The sequence below is a fragment of the Anomaloglossus baeobatrachus genome, chromosome 3 (assembly GCF_048569485.1).
Source record: "Anomaloglossus baeobatrachus isolate aAnoBae1 chromosome 3, aAnoBae1.hap1, whole genome shotgun sequence".
Taxonomy (NCBI): domain Eukaryota; kingdom Metazoa; phylum Chordata; class Amphibia; order Anura; family Aromobatidae; genus Anomaloglossus; species Anomaloglossus baeobatrachus.
The window spans coordinates 376,579,518-376,592,032 of NC_134355.1; the positions used below are offsets into that span (position 1 = coordinate 376,579,518).

Here is a 12,515-nt window from a genome sequence, read left to right on the forward strand (position 1 = left end):
TATAGCACAATGCAGACCCAGATAGCATTAGGCACCTTTATGTAGTATACAGTCTGTATGTAGCACAATGCAGACCCAGAGAGCATTAGGCACCTTAAAGCCCCCATATAGTACAGTGCAGACCCAGATAGCATTAGGCAACCTCATTTAGCGTACATCCCGCATATAGCATAATGCAGACCCAGATAGCATTAGGCACCTTCATGTGGTATACAGCCTGCATATAGCACAGTGCAGACCCAGATAGCATTAGGCAACCTCATGTAGTATAAAGACTGCATATAGCACAGTGCAGACACAGATAGTATTAGGCTCCTTCATGTAATATACAGCTCCCATATCATTTAATGCACTCCCATAGTTGTCTGGCCACAGTGATTGAATACATACTCACTTTTCCTCATTCCCCCGCTACTCGGTCTCCTCTGCGCATCCACTGCTGTCGCTCTGACCTCTCTGCACTCACTGCAGGCGATCAGGGTTGACACCATTGCGCCCCGCTGCTGAGCTGTCAGAGAGCCTTCAGTCACAGCGGGAGAATGATGAGAGAGGTAGCGCGCCGCTCCATCTCATCATTGCTTTCAATTGTATCGGCAACTGCAACGCCGATACAATTGAAAGTGCGATCCTTGTCGGGGGAAGAGGCCGATGATAGCGCGGGCACCGGGCCTCCCTGACTAGCAGTGACGTGGCTTGTCGCAATTGGCGGTATGCCACTCCTTCCACTGCGAGTGGGCCCCCCCAGCAGCCCAATACCCCGGCATTTGATCGGGTTTGCCAGGTGCTGACGCTGGCCCTGGTATAGCCCTTGAGGTGTAAAAAATGCAGAAGGACACACATGGGACCCCATGACTCCATTTGGCAAAATGAACCCTATAATGAACCCATCTATTGGCGTGGGGAGCATTTTTAGCCCCCAAATTACACAGAATTTCATTAGGTGTACAGCTGTCACCCTTGGGAACTTCACCAATGGGGCTGCATTATTTACTTATTCCTCAGCGCCGTTAAAAAGCGCTGTTTCAGAATAAATCACCTGAATGACCGCTGTTAAAAGGCGTATTGGCGGTAATTATTTGGTTAAATAAAAGGTGCACAGAAAATAATGAATTGGGTGCAAACAAGCAAAAGAAGGTGCAAAACATACAAATCTAGACCCCAAAAAAAGGCAATGGTGACCTGAGACAACAATACTGACGAGAAAGAAAAAAAAAAAATAAAGATATGGCTCTTGAAAAGAATTGCTGAACAGAAAAAAAATCACGGCCTAGAACAGCTGCGTCTTCTGAGGGGGGGGGGCGGGGGTCTGTCCTTATTTCATGAATATGTAAGAAGACTGAATATGTAAAGGCTTGATAAACCTTAAAGATATAGAAAAATAGCATACAAAATAGAATCTTAATTAAAAATAAAATGTAGATGACTAATTCCTAGCAGGCATGGCCAAGGAAAATATGGATAAGCCAGGAGTGTTCTAATGGCCAAAGCATACAACTGCTGCTCTAACGAAAAACATTTGCCTGCAACCATGTACCATTTATTTCTAAATGAGTAAAGCCAAAAATCCTATTACATGCAGCCAAAACATAAATCTAGCCATATGAATATACATGTAAGCCCTCGGCACATTACCTGCAGCTCTGTACAGTATTTTGGGTTCAAAGAAAATACATGGGTTTTTATCTTCAATGCAGGATAGCAGCAGGCCCTTGGCTTGGACTGGACTTCTAGGTATGACGACCTGAGATACATAGAGCACAAAAGGGCAATTAGACTGAAGTGCTGCATCAAGGAGATAAACATACTAAAATGGCAATAATACATAAACTATGTCAGAAATATCGGTGTATCGGGGTCTTAGAGTAATTTTACAATAGGGTGACCTGAACACATTGAAAACTCTATTAAGACAATTGGACTATTGTATTCATAATAGCATTAAAATACGGTTTTAATGGCTATGTATTAATTTTCAAAATGCAAAAGACTAGACATTACCGTATTTTTCGGACTATAAGACACACTTTTGTTCCCTCAAATGTTGGGGGAAAGTTGCGGGTGCGTCTTAGGGTCTGAATATAGGGCTGCGGCCGGGAATAAGGGTGCTGCGGTGGAGCGGGCCATCGGCGGCACGAGCAGGCTGTAGCTTCGCCTGCCGTGATCACGTGGGCCCGCTCATTACATATGCACGCCCATCCTCCAGCCCATCATCCCTCAGCGCTGAAGCCGGCGCTGACAGGTGGGCGGGGTGATGGGCGGGGGGGTGCGCGCATAATTAACAGCCGGCCGTGATCACCCCTGGCAACTATAGCCTGGAGTGATCATGTGCGGCTGTATTCACTGCCCCCCGCGCATCATTATCAGCGCGGAGGGCAGTGAATAATTACGGTACACTCACTGGCCACTTCCGTGCAGCTTCGCGATCTCCTCCAGTCTGCCGGTCAGCTGATCTGTGTAGCGAGCGGTGAGCACAGCGATGACGTCATCGCTGTGTGCGCCGCTAGTCACGCAGGCCAGCACTGAGGGCAATGGAAGGAACATAGGAGACCAGTGATGCTCATCAGACCCGACCGCCCCGCAGGTAAGTATAATAAAAGTTATGTTTTAGGTTATACAGATCGGCCTAAAATGCTGTATATAGGGGCTCACTGGTGGTGGTGGATGCAGTTTATAGGGGACAAATCTGCTGACCGGTTCTCGGTAAAAAGGAAATCTGTCAACACCTTCGCCCACCCCACCCTTCCCCGCCCACTGTTTAATGTAATGTTGCTCATTGCACAAGTACAAGGAAGGATGACATTATCTTGCAATCTGTTGATCCCTGGCTGTAAAATGTCTGCAAATGAGTCTGAAATGGTCTAGGAGTGTCAAAGCACTTCCCAAGCCTTTATGTCCCGGTCTCTATTCCACATCCAGCTCCGCACCTTCCTCTGCTTGAAGGACTAAGCAAAGGCTTGATCAGCAGAGGAAGAACGGGAATAAAGTTAGGGAGGCAGAAGCTTTGGAAGTGCTCTGATCTTGACCAGAACTCTTAACAGGGTTTTCCCAAGAACAAAGTTCATTTTAATCAATATATCTTGAAAAAAATAAGTTCCACAATTTGATGTATTTAAAAAAAAACAAAAAATAATGTTCCTATGCGGAGAGAACCTTATAAATGTGCCCCTGCTATGTACTGTGTAATGGCTTGTTTGACCATACAGGAACATGGTCTGATCATACCACGTTTCCTGAGCCATGGTGGAAACAGAAGATTATACAGATACCACAGCACGGGATCACAGCTGACCCTTTCTGTGAGTAAAAACATTTCCCAGCCAGGTTGCGGAAAAAGAAATACGGATTATACTATTTTTTTTTTTAGAGAGGAAGAGGATCATAAAAACAGTCTGCAGTGTGCGTGGAATAACACATTTACAATTCAAGGGATATCAAATTTGAAATATAAATCACCAATTAAGGCCATACTTACAAATACAAGAGAGTACGGTATATATCCCAACAGAACGCTGTGAGGGAGGGGGCACAGGTGCTGATGTACATCTATATTAGGCCAGCTTCATGAACCATGGACTGTGCTTAGATTGTGAGACCAGGCCCAATTGCTGTGTTTTCTGTCCTGAGCCAACTGCCATATGAAGTAATTAGCTGAGGTGTGAAAATCTGGTCAGGTATTCTAGCCCAAGTACTGTCCATGAACACTATGGGTCAAACTGACCTAGCATTGTGGCCTAACTGCATCCTTCTGGTAACTGAAGTTTTAGCCTGCTCTTATTTCATTAACGGTAAAGACGCTCACAGTAGTGGTTGAATACATCCAGAAAACAGACCAAGATGTGTTGGGTCACACAATTTTGCAGATACCTCCGCAGTTGTATCTTTATAATGGCACAGTATTACTAGTTATACATAGATTATACCTTTATACCAGGAGTGTGAGCAAAATAGGCCTCAGGACTTTGGGAATGATAAAGCGCACCATGGCCAACACAACCCCAAGGTGCTCGAATGGTCAGGCTCCCACAATTGAAAAGGTCACCGGATCGGTATCGATACTTGGCTGCTTCATTAACAATCTGCAGAATAGAAATAAAAGGTAATTAATCCTAACAGTTAACCAAATGAAGACTATCACGTTCCACCACGACCACATAAAGGTAAACAGTCACAATTCTTACACACCACTGACATCCCATATTATATCTATATACTGTAACATGGCTAGAAAAATGCCCACGAATGTAGGGGGCGATTTAGCATAACCCACTTTACACTGTCACACTGTTTACTTAAATCATATTATGAGCAACAATTGGAAAATGGAGAACTAAATATTAAAGGGGTGGTTCACCCATATTTTTTATTGTCTAGTTCGATATTATATCAAGAAACAATGTTTCTCTCAAATACCTTATGTTGGCAATAGCACCTGTGAGAGGCGCTATTGCAGACTGCTGTTCCCGCTCCTGTGACGTCACCATCAAGTGCCGCACACGTCACATCTGTGCAGCCGGCTGCATTCTTCCAGACTCACTGAGCTGTGGGCGGTGTTTCACCACTTGTCATAGCCCATCTCCTCCCTTCTCCCCTCTCCCTCCTCCCTCACAGCACAGAGCGTCGCGTCTCTTGCTTGCAGAGTTCTGCTGTGAGGGAGGAGGGAGCAGGGAGCAGATGGGCTGTGACAGCGGTGAAACACCGCCCACAGCTCAGAGAGTCTAGAAGAATGCAGCCAGCTGCAGGGATGTGACGTGTGCGGCACTTGACTGTGACGTCACTGGAGCGGGAACAGCGGTCTGCAATAGCACCACTCACAGGCACTATTGCCAACACAAGTTATTTGAGAGAAACATGGATTCTCAATATAATATCGAACTAGACAATAAAAAATATGGGTGAACCACCCTTTTAAGCTTTTTCATATTCCAATTTTGTGTGTTTTTTGGTCACTTGGTGATTTGCATTATTTTTTTTCAACTGTCCCTTTCAATCATCAAAACGTTATGACCAATAACGCTACTTCACTAAACAATGGTGGTTTTCCCCATCTACAAAAAAGTTACATGCACATGTGCTCAGATACACAAATTAAGTTACTATGCAGAAGTATTAACACTTAGGTGTTTTATAAAACCAAAAATAGATCTGTTGAAATACACTGTACAATATAAGCTTATGTATATTAACTTTAGCTACATTTCTCAACATTGAAATTGAATTCTGTAAACCACAGGATGAATAAACAGGTTAATGATCTGTGTTAAATATCAATAACACAGGTTTGTAAGGGAAAAATTGTTAAAAGGAAGAGGTGATTTTATATATACACAATATAGATTATATACACATATATTTATACATATACATTATATACGTCTGTGTTTATCTCTCTGTATGTCTCTGTATCAGTCTCTGTCTCTTTGTGTCTCTGTGTGTGTCTCTCTCCCTCTCTGTGTACCTCTCCCTCTCTGTGTACCTCTCCCTCTCTGTGTACCTCTCCCTCTCTGTGTACCTCTCCCTCTCTGTGTACCTCTCCCTCTCTGTGTCTCTTCCCCCCCATCCCTGTCTCTTTCCTCCGTCCCTGTCTCTTTTCTCGTCTGTCTCTTTCTCCGTCTCTTTACTTGTCTCTTTCCATGTCTCTTTCATTGTCTCTATCTCTCTGTCTCTTTCACTATCTGTCTCTCTCTGACTCTCTGTCTCTTTCCCTGGCTGTGTCTGTCTGCCTTTGTCTGTCTCTTTGACTGTCTGTCTCTCTCTATCCGTCTCCCCACTGACATCATATTACCTCACACATCAGCTTCTTACACTAACAATTTCCTTTGTTCCTATAGCAACCAATTACAGCTCCCATTAAGAACCTAATAGCTCGCAGTTCCATTGACTTTAATGGAGGCAGTTTTTTTGGAGAGTAACTATAAAGCGCGGGGTTAAATTTTCCTGTCAAAACATAGTTACTTTTGATAGGTGAACTCAAAATTCCATCATGCAGAGTTTTTTCAAAAACACCGACCCAATGAACCACAGCTTTTTTTCACAGGTCAAATAAAACAATTTAGTCAGGGACTTGGACCTTGAATGTGGCCGCCAAAGCTTCCATTTACAGCCTGGAAATTCTGGTTCTCTTCATCTTGTATCCAAATATATTCCTGTCTTTGAGACGCAAATTCATTTCAATACATAACAAGCGGCAGTGGGTCACAGCAGTGCGTGTCATCCTCACCCCGACGTGCAGCAGCGTGAGGAGGTCATCACACTGAGACCTCATCACACTGCTGTTGTCAACGCATTGCCATGTGGTAAGTGCTATATGGAGGAGCTGAAGATTATATCTCCTACCATTTACTGTGGAGGGCTTGTTTTTGTGGCAAGAGGTGTACTTTTGAATAACCCCATTCATTTTAATAAATAAAGTGTACTGTAAAACATGGAAAAAAAATCTTTATATATTTTTATTGTTTATTTACCATGTCCACTCTTTGATAAAACTGACCTGGCAATATGATTCCCCAGGTCAGTATGTGTACAATAGATACCAAATGTACACAGTTTTTTTTTTGTTTTTTTGTTTTTTTTTTAAATAGTGAACAAAAAACAAAATTGTAAAAATAAAAAAAATATTTTTTTGCTTTTGTATCCATTTTCTGATACCCACACCGATTCTATGTATAATATCCTCCCCACACAAACATTGTTCCTCTGTATAATATCAAACCACACACTGCCCCTCTGTTTACTATCCCCCCAAACTGCCCCTCTGTGTAATATCCCCCACACATTGCTCCTTGCAATACTATGCCCCCTTTCTCAATTTTCCCTATTGCCCTATAATGTGCCCTCATAGAAACACTTTGCCCCATGCCCCCTTCCCTTCCCTCCACAGTAAATGTTAAGACATATAATCTTCAGCTCCTACATTAATCACTTACCATTCTCCGTCACCTTCTCCGCACGGCACTGCATTGACAACAGCAGTGTGAAGAGGTCACAGTGTGATAACCTCATCAGGCTGCTGCACGTCGGGCCAAGGAAGACACACACTGCTCTGCCCCACTGTTGGTTGTCATTTATTTAAATGCATTTGCATCTCAAAAACAGGAGTACATTTGGATAGAAAATGAAGAGAACCAGAGTCTCCAATCACAAGTGACGTTTTGGCGACTGTATTCAAAGTACAATGCCGCTCCTCCAGTGGCCCTAATCAGCTCCCTGGGGACCGGCCTATGGTGCATATGGCCTACTACCCCCCAGCCTGCACCTGGCGCTAGAACATGGCTAATTTGCTGCAACAAGCCTGAAGTGCATCACATGTGCACTCACTCAGCATAAAGTGACTGAAGCAACCGAGGGCAGGTGACATCACTGATTATGTCAGACATGGCTGGCCCCTCTGCTGCGGCCATACTTTTAAGTATCTGCAGACTGTGGCTATGACTGGGGCCCAGGGCTTAACAAAGCTAAGTAATTTCCCCAGGGCCTGGGACCCCTCAAATACACAAGGGTAGTAATGCCCTGATGGTGACCCTGACTGTAGTCATTCCTGCTCTCCATTTATTTTTTAGCACACAAACAAGCTACACAAGGAGGAAATTATACAGCAGGACTGAGCTGTCTGGGGTGAGGTAAAAATGGCTAGAAAATTCACTTATGTTTCTGCCTCCCCGGGCTGATGTTTATACCTCTCTCAACCAGTTTCCACTTCCTGCTCCTCACTCCTTTCCTATCCTCTCCATAGCGTATAGTAGGCTGTGTCACATGACACCTGTGGTCTTGTCTGATGGATTTGAACAGTTTTTTTCAGAGTGGATAACAAGCTCAGGAGATGGGGGAGGGGAAGGAGGCAGATTTCCCTGATAAGATATATACAAGGTTTCTTATATTTACATGCACTACTGATTTATGAAAATGTTGTTGACAGTACAGTTCCATTAGAGCAGAGGTCTCAAACATGCGGCCGCACAGGCTGCTTCTTGCGGCCCACAGGACCGTGGACCCGGTAACGAACATAGCCGGAGCAGAGGCCGCAGCTGTCAGAGCTTTATGTCAGATGAATGTTTTGCCGGCGCTGCAAAGTCAAGCTCTCTCTGCACAACTAAATTTTGCCGCCGGCCAAATCAGAGTCAAGCAACTGACGCGTATGACCTTAGTTGCTTGTTTCTGATTGTCTGGCAGCTGCTATAGAGAACTTGACTGCGTGGTAGCTACAAAACAAAGCGCTGACAGTGTCTGCGAATGTTACCAGGTCCACGTGCCTGCGGGCCGCATGAAGCAAAGAGGAAAGAGGACGCCGAGGGAACGGCGGACAGGTGATAAAGTTTTGATGTGTGTGTTTCTCTTTCCCGCTGAGGCTGCACAGGTCAGGGTGTGTGTGTGTGTGTGTGTGTGTGTGTGTGTGTGTGTAGAATGGCACAAGAGGGGACCTGGCAGGGGCATTGCTACAGGAAGAGGACCTGCATGGGCACATAAGTAAAAAGGGACAAGGATGGACACATTACCACAGGATGCGGCACATTACTACAGGATGGCGGACAAGGATGGGCGTATTACTTCAGGATGGGGACAAGGAGGGGCACATTACTACAGGATGGGTGCATTACTACAGGATGAGGACAAGGATGGGCACATTCCTACAGGATGAGGACAAGGATGGGCACATTACTAGAAGATGGGAACAAGGATGTGCATATTACTACAAGATGGGGATAAGGATGAGCCTATTACTACAAGATGGGGACAAGGATGAGCCTATTACTACAAGATGGGGACAAGGATGGGGCACATTAGTACAGGATGAGGACAAGGATGGGCACATTTCTACAGGGTGGGGACAAAGATGGGCACATTCCTACAGGATGAGGACCAGAATGGGGCAAAAAGCCTCCAGTTCCTGTAAATTCCTGGACTTTCTTGCATGAACTGCATGGTTGAGTTCTCGCCAAAGTGACTCAATGATAATAAGGTCAGGAGACTGAGATGGCCACTCTAGAACCTTCAAAATGTTCTGCTGTAGCCAATGGCAGGGCGACTTGGCCTTGTGTTTTGGATCATTGTAATGTTGGAACGTCCAAGTACATCCCATGCGCAGCTTCCGGGCTTATGAGTGCCAATTTGCCTGCAGTATTTGCTGATAATGTGCTGCATTCATCTTTCCTTCAACTTTGACCAAGTTTCCTGTGCCTTTGTAGCTCTCACATCCCCACATCATCAGCGAACCACCTCCGTGCTTTACAGTAGGAATAGTGTTCCTTTCATCATAGGCCTTAACACCTCTCCAAATATAACATTTATAGTGGTGGCCAATAAGTTCGATTTTGGTCTTATCACTCCAAATTACCAAGAAGAATGGGCAGCTTTACCATCTGAGAAAATAAAGAGCCTTATCCACAACTACCACAAAAGACTTCAAGCTGTCATTGATGTTAGAGGGGGCAATACACTGTATTAAGAACTGGGGTATGTGAACTTTTGACCGGATCATTTAGATGTTTTTGGTTGTCATTGTAATTTTAAAACAGAAAACACAGTAGTTTGCTTCGCCCAACCGATAACCACGAATGGAAAAAAATATTTTGTGTTATCGTTAATATTCTCGAATATACATACATACATATTATATATATATATACATATACATACATACATATTATATATATATATATATACATATACATACATATATATACACATATATATAATATATATATATATATATATATATATATATATATATAAAGGGGCCGAGGAAGCAAACAAATCTGCCGGGGTATGTACACATTTGAACACAACTATATACACAAAAACATAAAACAGTACATTTGTTAGCATAAACACAAAATGTTCATAAACAGTGTATAGAAAAACAATAGGGTGCCAATAAAAATGTCACTTTGTCCTAAAAAGAATGAGGCCCCCCAAATTATTTTTTTTCTACGTGCGGCCCTTATACCCAGCCGAGTTTGAGACCCCTGCTTTAGAGGGAACTGAAGCAGCCTGTAAGTCCCATAGATTAACAGGTTCAAATTCCTAAAACCTTGTAATCATCGAAATGCATCAAACACAAACAACTGTAGTAAATTTGCTTGTAAAATGTTAAGAATTACAACTGAAAACCATGTAATAAAATAAATCCTCTAATGCACTATTGCATCTGTTTTATATTAACTATACAACTAACCACAACGTTATAATCAGATATCAATTTCCGGTAAAACTTTGCTACTGTAATTAAGAAACTTCAGGTCCAATGTTACAGGCTACATGGTACTTATGCTAAGAAATTAAAGAAGAAAAATAATTTAACTCATTCGAAATATTCTCACACTTCCACAAAAACATATTAAAGTGGATGTTCCATGAACAAAGTACATTTTAATTAACAGATCTTGAAATAAAAGAAAAAAAAATCCACATTCCCATTTGGATGTGTTTAAAAAAAAAAAATAAAAAAAAATGTTCCTGTGCCGAGATATTATAAACGTGCCCCTGCTTTCAAATATGTAAATGTCTGTGTCCCACCGTACAGGAACCTGTCTGCTTCTGACCAGGGAAAGAGACAAAAGAGTATACAGAAATTACAGCATGGGATTGCAGCTGATTCTGTGAGGCAACATGTTTTACCTCTCGGAAAGCAGCAGAGGCAATCCCGTGCTATGATTTCTGTACATTCTCTTTTGCATCCTTCCCACATGGTCAGACACAGCCATTACAAAAGTACATAGCAGGGACACATATATAAGATCTCAGCACAGGAACATTTTTTTTTTAAAGACATCTAATTGTGGAAATTATTCTTGTTGATTAAAATGTACTTTGTTCATGGGACAAGCCTTTTAAACAAGCAGTATAAATCATACAGAAGGAATTTGATAATTTGCAAATACCAAACCACATCATTAAAAGTGCTGTCCACTTAAAACAAGTTCTCACCTATCCACCATATAGATGATAATGTAATGATCAGTGGGGATCCCCAAGAATGGAGCAACAGTGTACAAGTGTAAACTGCACTCCACCTATATCCTAGAGGGGGCCAAGCGCCGTGTATGTTTTTTTGGCAGGCCCTTAGGGAATAAATGGGGCAGCTGTTGGGCCTCTGACTTTTGATGTCATTTTCTAATGGGGATAAAAGTTCCCAGTTAGGAATAAAAATTTCCACCATCTTCAAATAAGTGTTGGTCACAGCGATGGGGCACCAATCAATCAGCAAGTTATAACCGATCCTTAGGAAAGATGGTCACTTGTTTTAACCAGACAACCACTTTTAACCTTTTCCTAGCCTGAGTCCCCCCCCCGGGGGGGGGGCATTCAAAATAATCCGTTAAGCTCTTTTGTCCTCTGGCAGGAGACATCACACCGATGGGTGGCAACGAATGTCGTCTTCTGAAAATGGGTTTGAGCAGATTCCGTTTTCACTATCGAACGCTGGAATAAATATAACTGATGACGACCTATAATAGGTTTTCAATGGGCGAAACAGGAAATTGTATTGGATAGGAAAAGGTTAATGTTAGTTTTGACATCACTAATGGTTAAAAGCGCTTGTAAAAAACAAGCAACCTTTGCAATTTACCCCTATTAGGGAATAGAGCTGGAGCGACAGAGGCCTGGGAAGAGCTTACACATGCTGAATGCACTTCAGCATCATTTGCACAGCTTTTTAATCACCGATTTTCTACTAATGGAGGAACGGACTATCATGTACAAGGTATTGCTGGTCTTATTGTAAGGGCTACATGTGCATAAAAATAATTTGTGGGTTCAGTCCGGTCGCTGCTGTTACAGGCAGATGGAGGCTAACATTAGACACATGTCCAATTTTGATCCAATTCACAATAAATATAAACAGTAAAGAGTAAATTCATCAAGTCCAAACCACAGCATCATTTGCATTAGTGAATATGTTACATTGAAACTGCAGTGTTTCAGAGAAAATATTCTTTCAAAAGCCAGCTAAGGACTATGTGACGGATGTCTAGTTCACGGCCAGTCTCTGATGGCTTCTACCTGCAAGATTCCTTGGACCAACAGCTCTTTCCCTACACACATGGAGAGAGGCCGTCAGTCTACGGCAGCATTCTCCAACTCCAGTCCTCAAGAGCCACCAACAGAACACATTTAACATTTTTTTTAGTACTGCAGAGGTGATGGAATTATTCAGGACTGGTTTTGGGGAACACTGGTCTAGGGCATCAGGGTAGGTGGACTCCGCTGGTGACCTGCCTTGGTCTAATCACCTTAGTATAACAGTCCCCGGACAGCTTTACTGAACGGCGCAGTGTTTCATGGCAACAGCTGCAATAACTACAGTTCAGGCAGCATGAATTTTGAGTTTGAACACCATTAATTTATGATAAAAAAGACTGGAGCATATAGACACATTTCCAGGGACTGGAAACAGTGCGCTCCAAAAGAATCTGCACCTCCCAGAGTAAAACAGGAAGCCACAGGCAGAAAGCCAGGGACTGGAAACCGCGTTCCGGAAGAATCTGGACAACCCAGGGTAAAGCAGGATGCCGGGGCTA

General features: G+C 43.1%; 1 protein-coding gene across 1 annotated transcript in view; it reads right to left on the reverse strand.

The window, feature by feature from the left end:
* BCKDHB (branched chain keto acid dehydrogenase E1 subunit beta) overlaps nt 1-12,515 on the reverse strand; it is a 274,772-nt gene that overhangs the window by 188,583 nt on the left and 73,674 nt on the right. Inside the window, exons 5-6 of the mRNA XM_075341500.1 lie at nt 3,921-4,076; nt 1,633-1,741 (exon numbers count right to left, since the gene is read on the reverse strand). Of these exons, the coding sequence (XP_075197615.1) occupies nt 1,633-1,741; nt 3,921-4,076 (265 nt within the window). The remainder of the gene's footprint in view (nt 1-1,632; nt 1,742-3,920; nt 4,077-12,515) is intronic.